The sequence below is a fragment of the Hemiscyllium ocellatum genome, chromosome 24 (genome assembly GCF_020745735.1).
Source record: "Hemiscyllium ocellatum isolate sHemOce1 chromosome 24, sHemOce1.pat.X.cur, whole genome shotgun sequence".
NCBI classification, from domain to species: Eukaryota; Metazoa; Chordata; class Chondrichthyes; order Orectolobiformes; family Hemiscylliidae; genus Hemiscyllium; species Hemiscyllium ocellatum.
In genome coordinates, this window is record NC_083424.1 from 8689375 (window position 1) to 8715994 (window position 26620).

Below are 26620 nucleotides of genomic sequence, written 5' to 3' on the forward strand. Positions count from 1 at the left end.
TTATGGTGAGAAGGTGGATACGTGAATCTGAGGCCACAAAAACAATCAGCCATGATCTTACTGAGTGGCGCAGCAGGCTCGGAGGACCAGAAGGCCTACTCTTGCTCCTGATTCTTATGTTCTTATATCCTTCCTTAGATATGGAGTCTAAAACTATGCACATATTAACATTAGCAATGATACTGAAATTTCTAGCCACTGCAATTAAAATTTTATTTTAAAATCTGTTATAAAAGTTGTTTAGTGTCTTAAAGGGGGAATAAAATGGAAATCATTTGGTAGAAAATAGATGTTGAATATTTTGCAAAACGTAATTATTATTTCGAACCTTTAATTGTTAGTTGCAGAACACTGTAACATTGGTAAATGCTGGAATAGCTGATACCTGCATTCGTCAAGACAAGAAGATATTAGCCACAGCAGGTTGGGATCATCGGATCCGTATCTTTGGCTGGAAGAAGCTGAAACCCCTGGCAGTTCTACAGTACCACATAGCCAGTGTACACTGTGTGACATTCTCAGACCATGTTGTTCCAAGTGAAAGATTATTGGCTGCAGGATCTAAAGACCAGCGCATAAGTTTATGGTCTGTCTACAACAAGCCATGATAGAGTTAATTTTGTACAGAAGTTTCATTCATATTCTGACTAAGCTGAAGACTGAGCCATATTACTTGATTGATGATGGATGATCTGAGTCAGCTTGTGTGCATTTTGTACTGAATTTTTGTTATGTTTGTAATCTTATTATTTTCTTCATGGGCTGTCTCTTATTGAATTGATATTTAAAGAAAATAAAAGAAAGCTTATGTTTATATAGCAGCTTTCATATTCTCATGACATCCTAGAAATATTTACTTTTAAATTAAAATTGCTGTTGGTTTATAGGCAAGTACAGCAGTTAATTTCTGGACAGCAATTTTCCACAGATAGCAATGAGATGAGTAATCCTTTGATGGAGTGCAAAGGAGGAATAAACTTTAGTTAGAACATCATAAGAAATGCCAGCAATACATTGTGTGGTGCCATGAGAATAATTTTAAAATTAAAACCAGAAATAATACAATTCTGTAACATATTAGCTATTTGCAACCCATTGCCACAACTCTAAATTCCACAGTAACTTGTTGGCATGAGGCAAGTTTTAAGGACTAATTTAACCGTAAGACCTTATGAGACTTCATTGTGTTAAACACAGTACTTCCCGTGCAAGGGAGGCAGAAACAGTGTTGATTTTTTTCAACATTAAAGCCATGCTTAATCTAACTGTCAGTTTTTTAATTTTTTTGAAAAATATATTTGCAATGCTCCTTCATTTCACTCTTTGCATATTCCATTGTCTTCAGCAGCAAGGAAATGGACACTGAAGACATGTAAGCCAAGCCAATCATGTTGGGCTTTGGTTATTATTGTTGATTTGTCTGTGATTGGTCTCATCAGAAATTGTACATGGGTCATAATTTTAATTAGTCTTTTACCAACCTATTCTTAAAAAAAGTGGTATAAGTTCTGCTTTTAATCTAAAGTCCTTATTAATTTCCCTTTATTTCTTGGACCAAACCTTTAAGGTAACATCTTAATGTTTGTAAACCGTTTATTTTTCTAATTGTTTGGCATCTGAATTCGTTCCCACCCTTTTTATTATTCTAACTGAGCTGTTTCCGGATTAGACTTTTCCTGTCCAATACAAAATTTGGTTTTGCCTACAATTTTCCGGTAATTCTTTGATTTCTTGCTGGTGTTCCAATCCATTTCCCTATATGTACACACAAGGATAAAACACACCTACAAAATTTTAAAAACAATAAAGTCGTATTGCTCAATTGGAAGCATGAGTGTTGTCAAAGAGCAGGAAAGATACCCAAAGCTTGGCCCTCCATTATTCCAACTCCTTTTAGGTAGCACATTCCAGATCACAACAATTCACCTTTTATTTACAGGTTAGATTACTTACAGATTAGATTAGATGACTTACAGTGTGGAAACAGCCCCTTCAGCCCAACAAGTTCACACTGACCCCCGAAGCGCACCCACCCAGACCCATTCCCCTACATTTACCCCTTCACCTAACACTATGGGCAATTTAGCATGGCCAATTCACCTAACCTGCACATTTTTGAACTGTGGGAGGAAACTGGAGCACCCAGAGAAAACCCATGCAGACACAGGGAGAATGTGCAAACTCTACACAGTCAGTCGCCTGAACGGGAATTGAACCCAGGTCTCTGGTGCTGTGAGGCAGCAGTACTAACCACTGTGCCACCGTGCCACTCCCCTGGAATTTTTGGCAACTCTAGAAAATCTATTTCTACTCCTTTCTCTCCCTCCTGTCATCATTTTGAGTGCGTCAATCAAATCTCCCCCGTGTGGGACAGTATGTGAAGGGTTGTGGACACAATGTATATGCATCGGCTAAAACTTCATATTCATTCAAATTGAACCAATTCTTTTTTAAAAAAAAGTACCATAATTAATTTTCATCAGTGAAGTAAAATTGATTTTCTAGCTTTGCTTCAAATAACTTTGGTATCAAATAATGCATGGAGTACAAGCACCAGTACAGGCTAATTAGAATAATAAAATAAAAGTCCTGGATATCTGAAATAAAAACAAAGTGCTGTAAAACTCAACAGATCTGACAACATATATTTCAACTGTTTGTCTCTCCACAGATGCTGACAGATCTGCTGAGTGTCTCCAACACTTTCTGGTTTTATTATAGTTAGAATATTGACCTGTTTGTGTGTTGTAAATTCTCATACATGTTACAATATCTCAAAGTGCTGTTTCACAAAAGAATCAACACATTGTAGAAAATCATTATTCCTTGTGAGACTGTTTATCAACTCAGCTGATTATAGTCTGTTCCAATTGCATTTTAGTTTTCTAGCTCTAAATTTGAACTTTTTTTAAAAGAAATTGACTAGCCATTAATGTAACCATCATTATCTTTTGCAACCAAGATATTTCAAAGACATGGCAAAGGAACAATGGATTGAGAGGCTCCCTTCTGAGCTTTAAGTTTCAAATTTTATGCTAACTTCCCCACCTCTTTTATCACAGGCTCGCATTTGGTGCTTTACTGTTTTTCCTGGAGCTGAGAATGTGGTTTTCTTTTGTCTATTATTTTTGTGCATTTGTCTATTAATTAAGAGTTGCTTTTATTTTGCATCTTAGTGGTATATAAGTGCACAATTGAATTTGTTTTTGTCTGTATGTAGAATTATGATATTTGCATGAATTTTGTGTACAAACTTGAAACTTTTATGTAAAGCAAAATACTCTGGATGCTGGAAATCTGAAACAAACACAGGGAATGCTGGAGAAACTCAGCAGGTCGGGCAGCATCTGTGGAGAGAGAAACAGTTAACATTTTGAGTCCAGTATGACTTCAGAACTGAAAAGGTATTGGTAAATGGACATTTTAATATATTTTTGATAGGGGAGGAGGTCCAGTGCAAAAGACAACGCGTTATTAAAGCTGTAGTAAGAAAAAAAAGACATAAAATGAGTGTGAAAGGGAGAGAATTGGTCCTCTCTACCAAGAATACAAAGATGCAGACTTTCCATTCAATAAAGCACCCATGCAAACATTTTTGCCCTGGGCCTGTTATAAAGTTCTAACAAAGCAGATTACAAGCTCGAGGAGCAACATTTCAATTTTCAGTTTAGGCACATTACTACCGCAAGATCTCAACATTGAATTCAATAACTTCAGAAACTGACTGCATTTCATCTGTTCTCCATTTGTCTTAGAATCTTTCCTCCCATCTTATTTGTGTTATATGTACTTGCTTGCCCATTTCAGAGGGGAGTCAAATCAGCTGTATTACTCTTGGTTTGGAGTCATTCAAAGAGCAGACCAAGTAATGATTCCTAAGGCAGATCTCCTTCTGTGAAGGACATTATGAAATCGATATGTTTTCAGGACAATTGATTATAGTTTCATGGTCACCATTACTGAGCCTAGCTTTCAAATCCATTTTTTAAAAATTATTACTGTTAATAGTCACAGATATGCTAGTACATTATTAATCTTTCAAACACCATGGGGATCTTTACTCTTTTTACATTTTTAGAGATTCATTCACAAGAATTCTTGTTTGCAAGCCCAACTGGGGATCACTAGTGATTGATGTCGCTAGTCGGTTTTCCACATCTGGGCGTTTGCCTGAAATATTCTGGTTTAAAGGTAACTAAAACAATAAACAGCAAGTATTCTAACTTTGAAAATTATCATGGGAAATAGTGTGGGTAAAAATAATTGTAAAGTTGCTTCTGAGAGAATGGTATTAGCAAAGCAGGATTAGCGTGGTTATAAGGAGAAAAAGACTTGCATTTATCAAGCACCTTGCTTAGATATTAGGATATCCCACAGTGCATTGAGTGCTGTACATTACAATGTCGAACAGCTTACTGTTTAAAGTTGCTGCTTAGTGCTCGCTTTACTGAATCTTGCAAAGCAAAAGGATTTCATGTTTAGTTACAAAATCTCTGTGTTCTAGTGATAGAGAAGAGGAAAATATCTTCCAGGGTTTTCTTCTGACTGGCATCAGTTAACCTTGTAGATAAAGCCTGTATTCTTATGCAGTGACAAGAGATCAGGACAACTGATGGAATGGCCAATTAGCGAACAGAATGGTAGCTTGATACATAAATGGAGGACGGCCAAGAGTCAAAGAATGTATTAGTAACTTCACACAGTGTTAAAAAATAAACATTTGAAAAGAAAATGCAGTAAATGTAATGTGAATAGTATCTTCAAAGCTTAATCTCCATTTTTAAACTGTGAATTTTATCTTTTAAACTTGACAGTTTTTTCTTGTATACTATTTGTTTCCTGTTCCAAAATAAAACTCTGCACCTCCCTAGGTATCTTTTGCCAATACACAGTCAGTTTTGACACGGTGCCCAACAATCACCTATTGTACCAGATATGGAGATTTCTGCATATCTAAGAATACACTATAGTATGCTATGGGAGCCAGTTAGGTCAGTTGACTGGATGTCTGGTTTGCAATGCAGAGTAACGCCAGCAGTATGGGTTCAATTTCCACACTGCCTGGGATTACTATGAAGAACTCTCCTTGTCCCGAAGGGTGGTGATCCTCAATATGGAACACCACCAGTCATTTTCTCTCTCTGTCCTATTCTCCCTTCCTCCCTTGTAAATATTTTCTGAATCCTTTCAAGTTTCACAACATCCTTTAGGAGGGAGACCAGAATGGCACATAACTGACCGAACCTTCAAAAAGCTTTAAATTAAACCCATTTCTTGTTAAAATTGTAAAGACATGGAATCTATTATTTATTTTCTGTGATTTAATCATCAATACCTCAACTTTTATAGATATGTCCATGATTTATGTTAGGTTCCACAACATTTGGTAATGATATATCCAAAGAACTGTGACAGTGAAGAAAGAGACCAATCCACCCATCCACTCTGCACAAGCCCTTGAAATAAGCAGATCAGCGCCATCAGTTCTAAGATGAATAACTCATCTCTCAGCGAGTTTGTTGGAATACTCTCTAATTGCCTGGATGGAGTAACAGCTCCAAGAGCACTCAATAAGTTCAATGCCAGACTGCCTGAGTGGTACTCATTCCACCGCCTTCAAAATTCACACCCTTCACGACTGGCACTGCAACAGTAGTTACACATCTACAAGATGCACTGCTGTCATTCTCTGGTAAGCCTGCACATTATTCCTTTTTAAAACAACAGTATAATCCCTTTATAAAACTCTCGATTGAACAAGCCTCCATCACACTCTCAGCCAGTGCGTTCCAGATCCTAATTACTCACCTGATGGTGTGAAAATTCAACCAGATTTTTTCCTAAAAGATTATTTATTACTCGGAAAGGATTAAAAACCGAGTTAGTGAAGGTGTGAACAATTGAATGAAACGCACTTACAGTACAATACATTTCTAAGGGATTGGCTGCTCGCTGTATGAGCCGCCGTTTGAAATACCTGTCTGACAGATTGTGACTCTGACGAATGATTGATAGTGAGTTACACTGGCTTGTCTTACACACCTGTATTTGTATGAAGCGGTTACCTAGCACCCGGCAGCACAACAAGTCAGGAGTGGAATCCAGTCTGCAAACTGAAATAGCAGCCAATCGATTAACCATTTCGTTTGCAAGTCATCTGAGCATTTTAAACGGGGGAATTTTTATCCAGACAGATTGTGGATCGGGGCTGGGTTTAATTCACATCCCCCTTATTATCAAAGCAATAGGCTGGCCGGTGAAAATTGCGATCATCCTGTTTATTAAAAGGGCTCAGCAGGGAATGAGTCACTGGTACAGACGGTTCCTCTAATTCTTTCCAAGTATTTTTTTTGCAAGCCTGTGTTAAATTCTAATGTCTACGTTAGCAATCTTCCTTTATTAGGACTGGTGTAAAAGCTCAATCTGGTCTTAAAATTCGCCTTCGAGACCGAGCAAGCGAAGATTCTGTGACATTCATCGTCTCCCCTCACCTGAACCAACTATTTTCAGGGTAAGTTTATCTCCATAAAGACCGACGCTGTTCAGATGTAAATATTTAGTTCAGCAATCTGAATTGTCTCTGGTTTCTCTTGGGTTGTGAAAAGGACAAATAAGATCAGCGTCGAGAATATTTGAATGGACGCTTTTAGGCGAGTCCGCGATTTTAAGAAAAGTCATCATTGAAAAGTGACGACAAATCTCCATCCTATCTCACCTCACTCATTAACCCTCTCCTCACTCTCCCCAGTCCCCTCCTCAAATCCTCCCCCATTCACTACATCCCTTCCCCTATTCTCTTCAGCCCCTCCCACTCTTCCCAAACCCTGCCCACTCTCACAAACCCCCTCCCCATTCTCGCTAAACCCATTCCCCACTCTCCCCAACTGTCTCCCAACCCTCTCCCCAACCTCCACCCCACTCTCACCAAAAGACCAGGGCAAAAAGCTCTATCTAATAATACTGTGCATTTGCTTTGAGAGTCACATCTTAACAACGCACAGTGTATATGGTTCTTCTTGAAATATCTTGAATCAATTTCTGGTTTTAAATAAGTCTTCCATTTATGTACAACTACTTGTATTGATTTGGTGCTTTTTAAAATAATAAAATGTCCAAAGATACTTTGAATCAGACCTATATATTAAGCAAATTATGACATTGAACTATCTAAGGAAATGTTTATTCAGGTGACGAAACGTTTGGCAAAAGTGGTCAATTTTAAAATCAAAGCAATTAAATACGAGCCGGTGTAGATTAATGAACATGGGGGTGCGAGGTGAAAGATTCCTGACATAAGCAGGAAACAGGCAGCAGAACTTTGAATAACCTCAGATTTGTAGGGATTAGAATGTGGGAGTCTGGCAGAACAGCATTGCAATAGTAAAACCTAGAGATAACAAGGCTACATGAAAACTGGAGAAAGAACACCTCATCTTCTGCCTTGGGAACTTACAACCATATGACCTTAACATAGAATTCACGAACTTCCAAATCTCCCCACCCCATCTCATCCCAGGTCCAGCCCTCCCTCTCTGCCCTGCCTCCTTAACCTGACCAAACCGGTCAATCTCGCTTCCCACTTATCGGCTCCACCCTTCCCACTAACCAATCACAGCCACCTTCTACCTGCATCCACCTATTGCCATCCCATCCATCTTTCCCCCGGCCCCCACCCTGCCTCCATTTAATTCTCAGCCCCCTACCCCAAGTCCTGATGAAAGTTTACGACCTGAAATGTCGACTTTCCTTCTCCTCTGATGCAGTGTGACCTGCTGTGCTTTTTCCAGCTCTATGCTTTATCCACTCTGACTCCCCAGCATCTGCAGTCCTCACTATCTCCAAACCTACAGATAATAAAGGCATGGATGAGCATTTCAACCAGGAAAAGGTATTGGGTAGTGTTAGGCAGATATGGTGATAGCTGTGAAGTTTTTAAAAAATTAACTTTGTGGGATGTGAGCATCACTGGCTCACAAGCATTTATTGTCCATCCCTAATTCCTCTTGAAAAGATGCTGGTGAGCTACCCATGGTGGTGAATGTAGGGTAAGAAGCATAACCTGAGATCAAATAGAAACTAAATATCGTGAATGGTCATTTGGCAGGGAGGGAGATGGAATGGTGACCGAGGAATAAAATTTGTAGACCGTCAGACCATATGGCTCATTGGGTCTGCTCCACCATTTGATCATGGCCGATATGTTTCTCAACTCCATTCTCCTGCCTTCTCCCTGTAATCCTTACCAATCAAGAACCTGTTTAAATGCACTCAATGGCTTGGCCTCCACAACCTGCTGCAGCAATGAATTCCACAGATTAACCACCCTCTGGCTGAAGAAATTCCTCCTTATCTTAGTTCTAAAAGGCTGTCCCTTCACTCTGAGGTTGAGTGCGTTCTGTGCACTCAGGTCCCAGTCTCTTCTACTAGCTGATATATTTTCTCTATATCCACCATATCCAGGCCCCTCAGTTCCTGTAAATTTCATTCAGATACCTATCATCTTTCTAACCTCTATCGAGTCCTCAACTACTTTTCATACAACAAGCACTTCATCCTGGGATCATTCTTTATAAACGTCGCTTTGATCCCCTCCAATACGAGCACATTCATCCTCAGACAAGGGGCCCAAAACGGCTCAAAATACTCCAAATACAATCTGACCAGAGCCTTAAACAGCCTCAGTAGTACATATCTGCTCTTGTATTCTAGCCCTCTTGAAATGAATGCAAGCATTGCATTTGACTTTCCAATTGCCACCTGAACCTGCATGTTAACATTAAGAGAAACCTGAACTCAGACTCCAAGTCCCCTTGTGCTTCAGATTTCAAAAGCCTTTCCCCATTTAGAAAATGGTCTATGCCTCTATTCTTCCTACCTAAGTGCACTACCTCACACTTCCCAACACTGTATTCCATCTGCCACTCATTTGCACACTCTCCTAGTCTGTCCCAAGTCCTTCTGCAGCTTTGCTGCTTCCTTAATACTACTTGTACCTCCATCTATCATTGTGTCATCTGCAAACTTAGCAACAATGCTCTCAGCTCCTTCGTCAAGATAGTTAATGTATAACGTGAACAGTTGTGGTCCCAACTCACATCCCTGTGGAACTCCACTAGTCACCAGTTGCCATCCTGAAAAAGAACCATTTGTCTCTACTCCCTGCCTTCTGCCAATGTGCCATTCAGCCAATCCTCTGTCCATGCCTGTACCTTACCCCTAATACTATGGGATCCAATCTTATTTAACACCTTCCTGTGCACCAAAGTCCTTCTGGAAATCCACTGGCTCTCCTTTGTCTAGCTTGCTCATAACCTTGTCAAAGAATTCTAAAACATTTGTCAGACATGACCTCCCTTGATGAAGACATGCTGACCCAACCCTATTTTACCATGTACTTCCTAGTATTCTGCAATCTCATTCTTAATAATGGACTCTAAAAGCTTGCCAAAGACTGAGGTCAGGCTAACTGGCCTCCAGTTTTCTGTCTTTGGCCTCCTTCCCTTCTTAAACAAGGGTGTTGCATCAATCATCTTACAGACTTCTAAGACCCTCTCTGACTCCAGTGATTTCTGATAGATCACTACTAATGTCTCTACAATCTCCTCAGCCATCACCTTCAGAACTTTAGGGTGTAGACCATCTGGTCTGGGTGATTTATCCACTTTTGGACCTTTTGGCTTCCCCATGACTTTGTCCTTAATGATGGTTACTACACTTGCTTCTGCCCCCTGACTCTCTTGAAGCTCTGGTATGTTACTGGTGTCTTCCATTGTGAAAACTCATGCAAAATGTCTATTCAGTTCCTCCACCATTTCTTCCTTCCCCAGTAGTACTTGTCCAGCCTAATTTTCCAGCGATCCAATGTCCATTCTTACCTTTCTTATATCTAGAAAGGCTCTTGCAATCTTGCAGGAATGCAAACCATGATCTTAGAATGCCTACAATGCAGAAGCAGATTATTCATCCCATTGAGTCCACATCAACCCTTTGAAGAGCATCCCACCCCATCCCTCCAACCGTGCACTTCCCATGGTTAATCCACCTAGCCTGCACATTTCTGGACAATATGGGCAAATCACCATGGTCAATCCATCTAACCTGCACATCTTTGGACCACTGGAGGAAACCCACACAGACACGGAGAGGGTATATAAGTCTGCACACAGACAGTCACCAGAGGGTGGAATTGAACCTGGGTCGCGGCTCCTGTAAGGCAGCAGCGCTAACTGTTGAACCACTGCATCAACTAAATCTTTGTGTTTCTAACATTTAATTAACTTTATCTGGTGCTAACACAACACAATTGCTAAGCTGCTAGCATGAATATTCACAAATGCTACGCGTTTCCTCGCATTTCCCCCAGTGTCAAGTCAGGCAGCTGCTAACAATAAAGATGGGGCTGCTTCAATTGTTCACAGTCAAGAAACGGAAATAAACTCCAAAGTGATCTCAGTTAGTTAATGGCAATTTCTACAAACAACTAGCTGAACGTGAATGTGTCCTAGTCATAACAAATACTTGCTGCAGCTGAGGTCATGGGAGAGATCAGTCAGCATGGTAGGCCCACTTTTCATCTTGTTGCCTTCATTGGATTAAAAGATTGCAGTCATGCTGGAGTGTAGCAGAGCCAGCTGGCGAACACACCTGGGTAAGGAAAGAATAGGTGGTGGGTTAATGTATTGAGGAGAACTGGGATCCAGGTTAGGAAGAAAGCCAAACTGTACCCTCTACCTTAGCTCATACCCTTCCACCCCCTCCTCGCAGGCCTCAGGATTCCATACCTCCATCATTCCCCAAAACCAGATAGTGAACTCCTGTACCAATCCCCAAGACCAGACGGTGATACCCTCTAACAATCCCTGGAGACACTGATATCCTCCAGTTGATTTCAGTCTGTGCACAAATGATGTTGTGCAAATTATCACTGCTAATTTTCCACCTGGAATGTTTTGGGATGAAGTTAGAAGTCACTGTGTGCAGGTATGAACCACTGGGCATGCATAGAGCCGTCTCAGCAGCCATGGCAATGCATATATGATGTATTCCATTGGAGAAAATTTTGTTCACCCATTTGCGAATGCAAAACACAATGTCTGATTTGCCACCTTTTTCAAGACCTCAAGTTGTTCTAAAGTACAGCAAAATAGGTATTTTTGAACTGTGTTTGGAATATATTTTCCCTACTTAAAATAAAAATGTTGCTTTCAGTGATTTATTTAAAGTTATGTAAGTTCTCCAGTTGTAAACATATTTCATTAGATCTGCTTTAGTGAGATTCTACTTTGCACCGGGTATCCCAATTCTGCTCGCACAGTCAGGAGAAGCTTATTCTGTAATATTGATATTGAATGGAGATTATATTTATGCAGGTTTCCAGCAACTGCAGTGTTTGCTTTTTGTAGTTTAGTTTTATGTCAATCTGAGTTACTTTCTTTATTTTAGAGAGACCATTGCCTTATTCCCAAGAAACAGCATACATAAGTTGCAATCAGATAGTTTATATCCACAGTTCTGCAATTTTCTGCAGTCTTAGATCCCAATAAAAAAATAAATTCAGCAAGATTATTAATCACAATCAGTTCTGAAATTGTCAAGACACTCATTGAGTCTAATTTGTAGTTGTGTATTAAATCATGAGCTATGCATAGTGTTATTCTGGCTCAGTGAGTAGCAATTGTTGCCTCAGATTGTGGGTTCAAGTATGATTTTCGACACAAGCACAAATTGTGGGCCAATGTCAACATAGAGAGAGTGTTGGCATGCTAACCCTCAGATGATATGTTAAACCAAGGGTTTCTTTATCCTCTTGGATTGTAAAAGCTCCAAAAAGAATCTTCCAAAAAAAGCTTTGAGTTTTCCCAGATGAGGTGGTTGATATTTATCTCTCAGGCACTATCACAAAACAGGTTTACCAGATCATTGACACATTGCTCTTTATGGAACTTGCTGTACAAACATTGGTTGCTACATTTCATAAATAACATGAAAAGTGCTATGGGGAGGTGATGGCCTAGTGGTGTTATCACTAGACCGTTAATCCTGAGATCCAGGTAATGTTCTGGGGGCCTAAGTTCAAATCCTACATAGCAGATGGTGGGATTTGTATTCAGTGGTGATTGTGATTCCATTGCTGATTGTCAGGAAAACACATCTGATTCATGAATGTCCTTCAGAGAAGGAAATTACCTGATCTGGCCTATATGTGACTCCAGGCCCTCTGGGATGAACAATAAATGTTTGCCTGGTCAGTGATGCCCTCATCATGAGAATGAATTTTTAAAAAATGAAAGTGATTATTTAGTGGGTTATACCTAATTTTGGAACATTTACTCTCAATACTTCAGAGGTGGTTGCACAAATATGTCAAACTAGTATTGTTTAAAGTTGAAGACTGATTAGGTAGTAAAGTAGATGTGAAAGCAGAATTGGATTCTTTCAGACACCACACAATGGAGATGAAGTGGAAATGACAACTGAAGATAAGACCATAAGACATAGCTGGGGAAGTAAGGCCATTCGCCTCAAATCCACTCCACCATTTAATCATGGCTGATGGGCATTTCAACTCCACTTACCCGCACTCTCCCCATAGCCCTTAATTCCTTCTGAGATCAAGAATTTATCAATCTCTGCCTTGATGTCCCGGCCTCCACTGCACTCTGCGGCAATGAATTCCACAGACCCACCACTCTCTGACTGAAGAAATGCCTCCTCATTTCCATCCAAAATTGACCCCGTCTAATTCTAAAGCTGTCCCCACGGGTCCTAGTCTCTGTGCCTAACAGAAACAACTTCCCAGTGTCCACCCTTTCTAAGCCATGCATTTTATTGTAAGTTTCTATTAGATTTCCATTCAACCTAATGAGTACAATCCCAGGATCCTCAGCCATTCATCATATGTTAGGCCTACCATTCCAGGGATCATCCATGTGAATTTCTGCTGGACACACTCCAGTATGTCTTTCCTTAGGTGTGGGGGGCCAAAATTGGACATAATATTCTAAATGGGGCCTAACAAGAGCTTTATAAAGTCTCAGAAGCACATCGCTGCTTTTATATTCCAACCCTCTTAAGATAAATGACAACATTACATTTGCTTTCTTAATCACAGACTCAACTTGCAAATCAACCTTTAGAGAATCCTGGTAGCACTTCCAGATCCCTTTGTACTTCGGTTTTATGAACTTTCTCACTATTTAGAGAATAGTTCAGCATTATTTTCTCCAAAGTGCAAGACCTTACATTTGCTCACATTGAATTTCATCAGGCATTTCCTGGACCACTCTCCTAAACTGTCCTAAATCTTTCTGCAGCCTCCCGACCTCCTCAGCCCACCTAACTTCATATTATCAGTGAACTTCACCAGAATGCCCCCAGTCCCTTCATCCAGATCACTAATATATAAAGTGAACAGCTGTGGCCCCAACACTGAACCCGACAGGACACCACTTGTCACTGGTTGCCATTCCGAAAAAGAACCTTTTATCCTAACTCTCTGCCTTCTGTCAGACAGCCACTCCCCAGTCCATGCCAGTAGCTCACTTTGAACACATGGGCCTCTGCAGCCTCCCTTGAGGCACCTTATTGAAGGCCTTTTGGAAGTCTAGATAGATAACATCCACTGGGTTTCCCTGGTCTAACCTACTTGCCACCTCTTCAAAGAATTCTAACAGGTTTGTCATGCACGACCTTCCCTAACTAAATCCATGAAGACTTTTTATAATCCAATCCTGCATTTCCAAGAATTTTGAAATCTCATCCTTCATGATGGATTCTAGAATTTTACCAACAAGGTTAGGCTAATCGGCCTCTAATTTTCCATCTTTTGTCTGATGCTGAAATACTCAGCAGGTCTGGCAGCATTTGGAGAGAGAAACAAAGTTAATGTCTCAGGTCTATGACCTTTAGGCACTTGAAGAGAATATTAATTAAGGACTAAGGGGAAAGAGCAAATGTTGAGCTACCTTACTCTTGCAGAGAGCTGGTACTGGCTGAACTGGATGAAAGACCTCATGAGAGCCATAAAAAAACAGGAATAGGAATAGGCCATTCAGCCCCTTGATGGCTGATCCAATACTCCTCATGTCCACTTTCCTGCCCTTTCCTCACAACGCTTAATTTCCCAAGTGATCAAGAATCAATTTTAGCTATAAATATACAGAAGGACTCTGCCCCCACAGCACTCTGTGACAAGGAATTCCTCCTCATCTCAGTCTGAAATTGACACTTCTTTATTCTGAGACTCTCTCTGATCCTAGACTCTCCCATGGGTGATGGGGGTGGTGGTGGTGGGGAGGAGAAACATCCTCTCATTCTATGTTGTATACATAAGGTGAATCTATTCAATGGAATGCAGACTGGGGATGTTCTATTTGAACTATCTGACCAGTTACAGATGGGCATGGGCATGGTCATCCATTCCAATTCCGACACAGACTCCTAATAACTGTATTCCTACGTACATCAAATGTCTCCCACCCACCCTCGCTACCTTGTTACCTGATGCATTCTTCTTAAAATATCTACCAATACCCCTTTGAATGGAGAGTTTACATATTTCCTAATCAATCTGTTCAGAGATGTTCTCACGTCTCTCTGGAACTCGAACACAGGAATCTTTGCCCAGAGGTGGGGATGCTACCACGGGGCAACCAGGGCTCTGAATTGAGAGATTATAGTTCCCTCTTTAATTTCATGACCCTCTGTGTTCTCAGTGCCACCCGCCTACCTCCTCTTGCTTAAAACTGAACGTGGTAGCGTGAGCTATAAAGCGGTACAAATTTGCAGAGCCGTGAAAAAAAGGCCAGAACAAGCACGATGGGCAGAATGGCCTCATACTCGTGAAGCTCAGCCTCCAGTTGGACGTGGGGTGCTGAAGTTTTACATTAAAGCCTCCTGCGCACTAATTACCCGTGACCAGAAACCTGTGGACAAATCAGATGGAAAAATAGGCCATCTGGCTCATTCTAAATATTTGTCTATCTGGTTGTTTTAAAAAAAAACCGATCTGCACGAAACACATGGTGTAAATAAATCAGAATATCAACAGTATTTGCATAAAATGTCACAGACAGCCAGTACGTAACAAGGTTTTCTGGATTGACAGTAAGCGGGAGCACGTTACTGACCAGGAGAGAGAATTGTCTTGAGACGCTGTTACAGCAGATCCCTCTGGAGGTTCGCGTTCAGTGAATCTCTTTGAAGTTAGGCGACTTTCATACTCGTGTGGAGCAGGCTAACAGTTACCGGACTGGTTATTGTCTTGTCTCCCAGATGAATATTACTGGGATGCCTGGTATCCTTTGTTGTCCTGTTGACTTGCGTGCTTTCAGCCATATGTCTATCCGTCTCCTCTTTCCCAGTTGCATCTGTTGCACAGTAATTGGCGAGGCAAAGGAAATCAAAGGCGCGACTGATGGGCTAAAAAATACTTTTTTGTTGTTGGAAATTAGGAGCGGGCCAGCCGTGGAAAAATCATAAAAGTTACCCGGCTCTACTGCTTCGACCTTGAGATTCCCTGACAGCTTCCCATCCCTGAGTCAGGCCCAGTGCTATAGAACAGACGTTTAATAGGGTTTCCGCCTATTCTGTGATAAATCGAATGCTTTTAATATTACAAACAGATGTGGGCAGAGATTTACGAAAACATAATGAGCGAGGAAGTGCTGAGAATCATTTGAGGTAAATTGGGAAGTCAATAAAGGGAAGCGAGGGTAGAACTGGTAATTCTTTGATAAAAACTTGAGCTATAGAGTCTAGGCCCAGGTGCGTGTCAACAATGATTTATTGTTGGAGTTCAGTTTGAGCTGTGTTTGCACTTCTTGGTGTGAAACTGTTGAGATTTGGGCATTGCTGCAGCCCTGATGTGTAAATGCAGGCTGAAGCTCTTGACCAGATCCCTGGGTGAAACACCAGTACCACTAATGCTTTGGGGCGGCACGGTGGCTCACAGCGCCAGGGTCCCAGGTTCGATTCTAGCCTTGGGCGACTGTCTGTGTGGAGTTTGCACATTATCTGCGTGGGTTTCCTCCCACAGTCCAACAATGCGTTAGTCAGGGAAATGGGTTTGGGTGGGTTACTCTTTGGAGGGTCCGTATGGACTGGTTGGGCTGAAGGGCCTGTTTCCATACTGGAGGGAATCTAATCTAATCTCACTCCCCAGCAGAAGAGCTTTGACCCTCCAGTCTCAGTTTGCATTGATTCTAAAGGTGTGATTGGATATTACGTTGTACAGATTATACAACATTTACCAGTTGACCCAATGGCTCTGGTTTTGCTCTTCTCAAACCATCTCACAATGATATTAATTCATTTTTGGGGGGTTGGATTAATCTGGGATGGCTCAGTGGTTAGCAGTGCTGTCATACAGCACCGGGGACCAGATTCAGTTTTAGCCTCGGGACACTGCCTGTGTAGAGTTTGAACATTGTCCCTGTGCCTGTGTGGGTTTTTCTTCTACAGTCCAAAGATGTGCAGGTCAAGTGGATTGGCCATGGAAAATGCAGGGTTACAGGGACAGGTTAGGGTGGTAGGTCTGGGTGGGATGCCATTTTGAGGGTTGATCTGGCCTCCGTGGGCTGAATGGCCTGCTTTCACACTGTTGTGATTCTGTGATTAATAACTGTTATATTTATGATGCCTAGTATTGTAGTTATCACCTACTTCCCCATAGAAATTAGTGGGAAGATCTTCTTGATTGAAGTATTGTACCCTTAATATTTTTAATTAATTAATTATATTAGAAAAGACGTAGGCCTCTCTGTCTAGTGAAAAATATTCTACTGCTATCTTGAGAATTATGACCTCTTGTTTCTGGTAGAGGGAGGTAGTGACAGGTGCTGGTATCACTGCCCACATTCTCCACTCTACCGGGCATTGGTTAACTCAGTTGACTGGATGTCTGGTTTGTGATGCCGGGTGATGCCAACAGGGTGAGTTCAATTCCTCTTCAATTCCTCGACTGGCTGAAGTTACCATGCCCCATGCCATGGGCTGTGTTCTCAACCTTTCTTGGGGTGTGGTCCTCTCTGGCTAAATTTGTCACCAGTCTTCTATGTTTAAGCAGAGAGCAGACTTTGGCAAGTTTCACTTCACTCAATCTGGGGTCCTAGAACAAAACAAAGAATTGCGGATGTTGGAGATCTGAACCAAAAACAGAAATTGCTGGAGAAACTCAGTTGGCCTGACAGCATCTTTGGGAAGCAAACAGAATTAATGTTTTGAGTCCGGTAACTTGGCATCAAAAAAATCACAGGAGTCAGACCTGCTGACTTTCTCCAGTAATTTCTGTTTTTATCTCAGTTCTTAAAAATCTGTTTTTCACATTCTCTGCCTTTTTTTTACTATTGTAACATGGTAATCAGAACCACGCTCAGCTTTGGTATTTGGATTTAGGATTGATTTATAACTGTGGTTAAAAAAAACTCCTTCCATGATTCGCATGTTAAATTAATATTAATTATTCACCCGGGAATCAACATTTTGACTCTAAGAAAAATATCTGTAGTCTGTTTACTGAATTGGTTAAATACACACTGCCCTCAATAAATAGACATACTCGCTCCTGCCTTAAATCCTGATTACTAGCAACAATAAACATCTGAGGTATCTGATGGCATGCTCTTCTGTATATATTACACTGTATAAGTTCTGCATGCATTGTTTGAAAAATGTGTTCTATTGTCTCAGTACTGACATTGCGGAACCAAGATTGTATTTCAAAGAACTTCGTGAACACGGGCATTTAATATACCTGATTATTACATGTCCAGAGTAGATGAAGGTAAAAGTCAGCTTTGTGGATATAACTGCCAATGTAATTTTGACCAAAGTTTTAACTGGTAGTTTGGTTAGCCATTATAATTACAAGACAAAATTCAGGAAAGTTTGAAAAAGCCAGTCAGAGGAGCTGTTCTGGAAGGTTTGCTTATTTAAACCTTTCGTGAACTTGTTCAAAGTTGTCTTAATTGAGGTAACTTCAACAATACATTGTTACTGTTTGCTCTGCATATGATGATCTATGAAAGAATCCTGTTTGACAATTTAGTCTATTATAGAAGTAGTTCACATTAAATGTCTTATGAAGTTGAAATCATATAGAACATAGAATATGGAACAATACAGCACAACAGGCCCTTCAGATCTCGATGTTGTGATGACCTTTTATCCTTCTCTAAGATCAAACTCACCTACATACCCTACATTTTACTATCATCAAGGAACAATAATCAGGGAACTTAATCCCAGATATTTTTGCGTCAATTTCCAGTTATTAGAAAACATCCGCTTGGTTCATGGGAATTGTTTTTTGTATTAAGTCAATAAATCATTTTGCAAACCTTGAAATACAGGCTCAAAGATACAACTTGGAGGGGGTGCAGGAGCAGAGGGATCTTGGCGTTCAAGTGCGTAATTCTTTGAAGGTGACCAGACAAGTTGAAATGATTGTTACAAAAACTTATTGGATCTTGGGTTTACAAATAGAGATATAGAGTACAAAAACAAGAAAGTGATGTCACACCTCTATAAGTCATTAGTCAGGCCACATTTGGAATATTGTGTTCAGTTCTAGGCAGCCTATTTAAGGAAGGATGCTAAAGCCCTGGGGAGAGTGCAAAGGACATTTACTAGAATTACATCAGGAATGAGGGATCCTAGATACAAGATTAGGGAAACTGAACTTATTCTCTTTGGAGCAGAGAAGATTAATAGGTGACATTATTAAGGTGTTCAAAATTATGAACAATTTTGACAGGGTAAGGAAGGGTATTCTGTTTTCGCTAGTTGGTATGTTAGTAACTAGGGGTCCCAATTTCACAACTGTCAGCAAGAGAGCTAATACTGAGATGGGGAGAAATTCCTCTCTCTGAGAGCTGTTAGGATTTGGAATGCACTTCTTCAGAGAGTAGCCAATACAGTATCAATACAATGGCTTCAAAAGGGAGCTGTAGATATATTTGAAAGTAATTAATTCAGAGAGTTATGGAGAAAGGGCTGGAGACTGGACCAGCTGGGCAGCTCTTTCAGGAATCAGTGGACATGATGAGTCAAATGGCCTTCTCCATTGTAAAATTCAATGATTCTATGAATTGTGAGATTAATTGTAATGATTTCACGTAATGAAACCAGGATTACATGTTGCTGTTAAAATAGATCACAGATGCGAAGAGCCAAATGAGTTGAAACCAGAAGGCAATTTTTCAACATCAAATGTAGTGGCTCAAAGGAAATGGCTGCTGGGGTCAATTGGAACTTTCAAGGTGAGATGTTGTGTTATGTTAGTGTTTCAGAGGATATGAAAATAAGACTGGTAAATAAGGGCTAAGAGCGACGCAGTGGCTCAGTGGTGAGCATTACCATCTCACAGCACCAGGGACTTGGGTTCGATTCCACTCTTGGATGACTGTCTCTGGGGTTTGCACATTCTTCCCATGTCTTTGTGGGTTCCAGTTTCCTCACACAGCCCAAAGATGTGCATGGTAGGTCAATTGGGTTTACTCATAGTATCCAGCGATATGCTGACAGGATAGAATAGCCACGGGAAATGCAAGGTTACAGGTTTAGGGTAGGGGTGTGGATCCAAGTGGGATGAGCTTTGGAGGATCACTGTGGACTTGATGGGCCAAATGGCCTGCTCCCACACTGTAGTGGATCTATGAAATAATGCAAATCAGCCTTGATCTAATCGAATGGACAACAGATTTGAGGGGCGAAATGCTTTGTTGTTCTATACTCTTACTAAACTATTACACATGCTCACAGATCAATGGCTCCAAAATTTTTCGAAGTGCTAAATACTTATAACCATTCCATACACGTACCACCCTCTGCATGAAAAAGTTGCCCCTTAGGTCTCTTTTATATCTTTCCCCTCTCACCCTAAACCTATGCCCTCTAATTCTGGACTCCCCGACCACAGGTAAAAGACTTTGCCTATTTATCCTATCCATGCCCCTCATAATTTTGTAAACCTCGATAGGGTCACCCCTCAGCCTCTGATGCTCCAGGGAAAACAGCCCCAGCCTGTTCAGCCTCTCCCTGTAGCTCAGATCCTCCAACCCTGGCAACATCCTTGTAAATCTTTTCTGAACCCTTTCAAGTTTCACAACATCTTTCCGATAGGAAGGAGACCAGAATTTCATGCAATATTCCAACAGTGGCCTAACCAATGTCCTGTAAAGCCGCAACATGACCTCCCAACTCCTGTACTCAATACTCTGACCAATAAAGGAAAGCATACCAAACGCCTTCTTCACTATCCTATCTACCTGCGACTCTACTTTCAAGGAGCTATGAACCTGCACTCCAAGGTATCTTTGTTCAGCAACACTCCCTAGGACCTTACCATTAAGTGTATAAGTCCTGCTAAGATTTGCTTTCCCAAAATGCAGCACCTCGCATTTATCTGAATTAAACTCCATCTGCCACTTCTCAGCCCATTGGCCCATCTGGTCCAGATCCTGTTGTAATCTGAGGTAGCCCTCTTCGCTGTCCACTACACCTCCAATTTTGGTGCCATCTGCAAACTTACTAACTGTACCTCTTATGCTCGCATCTAAATCATTTATGTAAATGACAAAAAATAGAGGGCCCAGCACCGATCCTTGTGGCACTCTATTGGTCACAGGCCTCCAGTCTGAAAAACAACCCTCCACCACCACCCTCTGTCCTCTACCTTTGAGCCAGTTCTGTATCTAAATAGCTAGTTCTCCCCGTATTCCATGAGATCTAACCTTGCTAATCAGTCTCCCATGGGGAATCTTGTTGAACGCTTTACTGAGCTCCATATAGATCACATCTACTTCTCTGCCCTCATCAATCTTCTTTATTACTTCATCAAAAAACTCAATCAAGTTTGTGAGACATGATTTCCCATGCACAAAGCCATGTTGACTATCCCAAATCAGCCCTTGCCTTTCCAAATACATGTACATCCTGTCCCTTAGGATTCCCTCCAACAACTTGCCCATCATCAAGGTCAGGCTCACTGGCTTGTCCTTACCACCCTTCTTAAACAGTGGCACCACGTTTGCCAACCTCCAGTCTTCCGGCACCTCACCTGTGACTATCGATGATACAAATATCTCAGCAAGAGGCCTAGCAATCACTTCTCTAGCTTTCCACAGAGTTCTCGGGTACACCTGATCAGGTCCTAGGGACTTATCCACCTTTAAGATATCCAGCACTTCCTCCTCTGTAATCTGGACATTTTGCAAGATGTCGTCATCTATTTCCCTGCAGTCTACATCTTCCATATCCCTTTCCATAGTAAATACTGATGCAAAATATTCATTTAGTATCTCCCCCATTTTCTGTGGCTCCTCACAAAGGCTGCCTTGCTGATCTTTGAGGGGCCCTATTCTCTCCCTAGTTACCCTTTTCTCCTTAATATATTTGTAAAGCCCCTTTGGATTCTCCTTAATTCTATTTGCTAATGCTATCTCATGTCCCCGCTTTGCCCTCCTGAGTTCCCTCTTAAGTATACTCCCTATTTTCTTTATACTCTTCTAAGGATTCACTCGATCTATCCTGTCTATACCTGACATATGCTTCCTTCTTTTTCTTAACCAAACCCTCAATTTCTTTAGTCATCCAGCATTCCCTATACCTACCAACCTTCCCTTTCACACTGACAGGAATATACTTTCTCTGGATTCTTGTTATCTCATTTCTGAAGGCTTCCCATTTTCCAGCCGTCCCTTTACCTGTGAACATCTGCCTCCAGTCAGCTTTTAAAAGTTCTTGCCTAATGCCATCAGAATTGGCCTTTCTCCGATTTAGAACTTCAACTTTTAGATCTGGTCTATCCTTTTCCATCACTATTTTAAAATGAATAGAATTATGGTAGCTGGCCCCAAAGTGCTCCCCCACTGACACCTCAGTCACCTGCCCTGCCTTATTTCCCAAGAGTAGGTCAAGTTTTGCACCTTCTCTAGTAGGTACATTCACATACTGAATCAAAAATTATCTTGTACACACTTAAGAAATTCCTCTCCATCTAAACCTTTAACACTATGGCAGTCCCAGTCGATGTTTGGAAAGTTAAAATCCCCTACCATGGGCTTATGCTCGAAACGTCGAATTCTCTATTCCTGAGATGCTGCCTAACCTGCTGTGCTTTGACCAGCAACACATTTGCAGCCCTACCATAACTACCCTATTATTCTTCCAAATAGCTGAGATCTCCTTACAAGTTTGTTTCTCAATTTCCCTCTGACTACTGGGGGGTCTATAATAATCCCAATAAGGTGAACATCCCTTTCTTATTTCTCAGTTACACCCAAATAATTTCCCTGGATGTATTTCCGGGAATATCCTCCCTTATCACAGCTGTAATGCTATCCCTTATCAAAAATGCCACTCCCCCTCCTCTTTTGCCTCCCTTTCTATCCTTCCTGTAGCATTTGTATCCTGGAACATTCAGCTGCCAGTCCTGCTCATCCCTGAGCCATGTTTCCGTAATTGCTATGATATCCCAGTCCCATGTTCCTAACCATGCCCTGAGCTCATCTGCCTTCCCTGTTAGGCCCCTTGCATTGAAATAAATGCAGTTTAATTTATTAGTCCTACCTTGTCCCTGCCTGCCCTGACTGTTTGACTCACTTCTGTTCTCAGCTGTACTCATCTCAGATCGACCTCTTTCCTCACTATCTCCCTGGGTTCCCCCCCCCCCCACCACCACAACCCCACCTTACTAGTTTAAATCCTCCCAAGCAGTTCTAGCAAATTTCCCTGCCAGTATATTAGTCCCCTTCCAATTTAGGTGCAATCCGTCCTTCTTGTATAGGTCACTTCTACCCCAAAAGAGATTCCAATGATCCAAAAATGTGAATCCTTCTCCCATACACCAGCTCCTCAGCCATGCATTCATCTGCTCTATCCTCCTATCACTTCCCTCACTAGCTCGTAGCACTGGGAGTAATCCAGATATTACTACCCTTGAGGACCTCCTTTTTAAATTTCTACCTAACTCTCTGTAATATCCCTTCAGAATCTCAACCTTTTCCCTTCCAATGTCGTTGGTTCCAATGTGGACAATGACTTCCTGCTGGCTCCTCTCCCCTGTGAGAACATTCTGCACCCTCTCTGAGACATCCTTAATCCTGGCACCAGGGAAACAACACACCGTTCTGCTTTTTCTCTGCTTGCCACAGAAACGTCTGTCTATACCTCTGACTACAGAATCTCCTCACACAATTGATCTCTTGGAAGCCGACGTACCCCTCGTTGCATTAGAGCCAGTCTCAATACCAGGAACTTGGGCTGTTTGTGCTACGTTCCCCTGAGAATCCATCACTCCCTACATTTTCCAAAACAGCATACCTGTTTGAAATGGGTATATCCACAAAAGACTCCTGCTCTAGTTGCCTACCTCTCTTACCCTTCCCGGTGTTAACCCATCTATGTGACTGTATCTGAGACTTTCCCCCCTTTCTATAACTGCCATCCATCACATACTGTTGCTATTGCAAATTCCTCATCGCTTCTATCTGTCTCTCCAACCGATCCACTCGGTCTGATAAGATTTGCATCCAACAGCATTTATGGCAGATATAATCCGCAGTAACCCTGAAACTCTCTTTAAACTCCCACATCTGACAAGAAGTACATATCACTGCAAAGGTCATTTTTGCTCCTTCACAATCTACAGACCCAGAAAATAACACCGTCTTATTCCTCTACAAACACTGCCCCAGGTTAAATTAATAGCTATGGCTTATACTTTAAATTTAATCGAGAGGCTTATCTCCAAAAACATATAATCAAGAAAGAATCCGCTGTACTCACTACTGCAGCCTTTCTCTTGGACATACTTAAAACAACAATTAACTTACCTGATTCTGTGCTGTGAACTTCACCCAACAGTTCCTCCAAGATTAGTTGTGAATTTCACTGGTTGTTAATTTTCCTAGATGCACACCGATGTCCGGCGATACACGAATTCAACCAGCAAAGGCGGTAACTGTGCAGGTTCTCTCTCTCTCTCTCTCTCTCTCTCTCTCTCTCTCCCCTCCACTGTCCTTACCATGTGCTTCTTTTGTCTGCTCTTCTCCCTTTTAAACTGCTGTTGTTTTGACTTTCAGGGGATGTGGTGGAGGCTGGTACAATTGCAACATTTAAGAGGCATTTGGATGGGTATATGAATAGGAAGGGTTTGGAGGGATATGGGCCGGGTGCTGGCAGGTGGGACAAGATTGGGTTGGGATATCTGGTCGGCATGGACAGGTTGGACCGAAGGGTCTGTTTCCATGCTGTATATCTCTATGACTCTATAACCTACTCAAAGTTACCAAGTGGCTGCCATCTGAACAAATTATTGAATTAATAACCGAATTGAAGGCCAAAGACCTACTTTGATTTGAGGTGTTGCTGCACTCTTCTAATAACGTACATGCTGGTTTCTCTCCCATTGCCTGTTTGACAAGTAGTATTTATATTACAACAGTAGACAAGTTTCACATATTTGAAATACTGACATTAAATTATTTGCAGAGTGAAGTTCAAGATTCTGGAATGAATATTATGCTTTTGGTGATTTTATCAATTTTGGGATGTATTGTGTTGCTGATTATTTGATCAGAATATTCTTCCATATAATTGTTTATTTTGTAAAACTATCTGGTCATAAGTTTTAACTTGATTCAGATGTTCAAACAGCATATTTTCCACCATTTTGTAATGAGTTAGCTACATGATCTCTGCTGCTTGACAAGCTTAAAAATAAATGTAATTGTCAGTCATGCAAAACAGTCTACATGACTATGATACACATAAGGGTTTCAGATTCTGGTCATGATGGATCTGGGTTTGCTAATAGATGTTGACTTCTATCTATGATCCTGAATGAAGAAATTATATTTACCCTCTACCCCAAACCAGCCTATTTACTTTGCTACATACACTAGTTTACACCAGTGTGCTACATGTACCAAGTAGGAAAGTGAAGAAATGCATCATTACTTCTACTCAAGCCAATTTAAAATTGAAGGAAAGGGCCAGCTTAGACCTTAATATACACTCATTGAACCAGCCACACACTGAATCACATACTAAATGGATTTTGTCCTAAATCAAGTTGAAGAAGATAGGGGAAAGGAGATTGAGAATGGTCAGTAATGAGTCTCCATATTCAATTTCTCCCTGACGACCTTTGAGTATAGGAGTGGGATGTCATGTTTAGGTTGTATGGGTCATGGCTTCTTCTGGAGCACTGTGTGCAGTTCTTGTCACCCTATTTTCGAAAGAATATTATTAGACTGGAGAAGGTTCAGAAAAGATTTACCAGAATGTTGCTGGGAATAAAGGGTGTAAGTTATAAAAATAGGCTGGGACCTTTACCTCTGGAATGTGGGAAGCTGAAGGGTGATCTTATAGAGATTTCTGAAATCAGGAGAGACGTAGGTCAGTTGAATAACAAAAGTCTTTTCCCTAAGGTGGTGGAGTTCAAAGCTCGGGGGAATATTTTTAAAATTAGAGGTGACATGAGGGTCAATGTTTTTTGTACAAAGATGGTTCGTGTGTGGAATCAACTGCCAGAGGAAGTGGTGGAAGCAGTACAGTTACAATGTTGAAAAGACATTTAAATATGTACATAAATAGGAAAGGTTTGGAGGGTTTTGGGCCAAATCAGGCAGGTGGGACTAGTTTAGTTTGGGAACATGGTTGTCATGAACTAGTTGGATTGAAGAGTCTGTTTCAATGTTATTTGACTCTATGACTGCAGATAGACTAATCAGTTGGATCAAAGATCTGGGAAGTGGGTTGGTAAAGAATGGCCAGAAAAGGAGGGGGTGAAAGGAGGACACTTTTGATCGCACAATTGGCCAACCTCACGAATGCATGATGTGAAATACTGGAGGGATAGATTTCCAGTTGAATTTTCAAAAGGAAATTGGATATGTACTTGAAGAGGACTAAGTTGCAGAGCTACAGTGAAGACATTGGGAATAAATTAGACATTTCTTTCAAAGAGTTCACACAGGCATAATGAGCCCAATGGATTCATTCAGTCCTATAAGTTTTTCTGATTCTAAATACTTTGATTTTAATTTTTACTGGGTAAAATGAATTTTAAATGTTTTATTTTAATGGAATTATCAACCAAGCACAACATAGATAATATGCACACATTCACAAACAAACAAAACTAGTATTTGAATTGAATGGCTTGGTTTTTCCCTTGCATATCTGACAATGTATATATTCTGCGACCATCAAAATAAGTTTGTAACTTTTCTTTAAATGAATATGCTTTTTGTCCACTCACTTTGTACTAGAACAGAGTGGGGGAAAGAATTAGGGTGGTAAAATTGACAGGATGCTTCCTTTCTGTCACAGGCACAGGCCAAGATTAATGAGTGGCTAATTGCTCTTTCTGTCAAACATTTCTCTAAATTGGAAGCTGCTTGGCCTTTTTCCTCCAAGAGATCAGAAAATTCAACTGGAAATAACATTTTTGTTGCTTCTGATTAGCAAAGAGAAGTTTTATACTTACAATTTAGTATTTTATATGAAGGTGGACACTTTCAGAGCTATGAACATATTAAATGCAAGCTTTTATGTATGTTTGTATGTACCATGTCTTGCCAGAATCTTGAATATGGTATGTACGAAGTGTGAA

General features: G+C 40.9%; 1 protein-coding gene and 1 long non-coding RNA gene across 6 annotated transcripts in view; both read left to right on the forward strand.

The window, feature by feature from the left end:
* The window catches only part of gnb1l (guanine nucleotide binding protein (G protein), beta polypeptide 1-like), a 38071-nt gene extending 37314 nt beyond the window's left edge, over positions 1 to 757 (forward strand). For all 4 annotated transcript variants that reach the window (XM_060843432.1, XM_060843437.1, XM_060843433.1 and 1 more), the window contains exon 7: positions 342 to 757. In XM_060843432.1, the coding sequence (XP_060699415.1) occupies positions 342 to 608 (267 nt within the window). In that variant the 3' untranslated portion in view covers positions 609 to 757. The remainder of the gene's footprint in view (positions 1 to 341) is intronic.
* A 5453-nt stretch (positions 758 to 6210) lies between these two features.
* Positions 6211 to 26620, forward strand: part of LOC132827032 (uncharacterized) — a 29449-nt gene continuing 9039 nt past the window's right edge. For both annotated transcript variants that reach the window (XR_009645955.1, XR_009645956.1), the window contains exon 1: positions 6211 to 6511. This is a non-coding gene — a long non-coding RNA (uncharacterized LOC132827032). The remainder of the gene's footprint in view (positions 6512 to 26620) is intronic.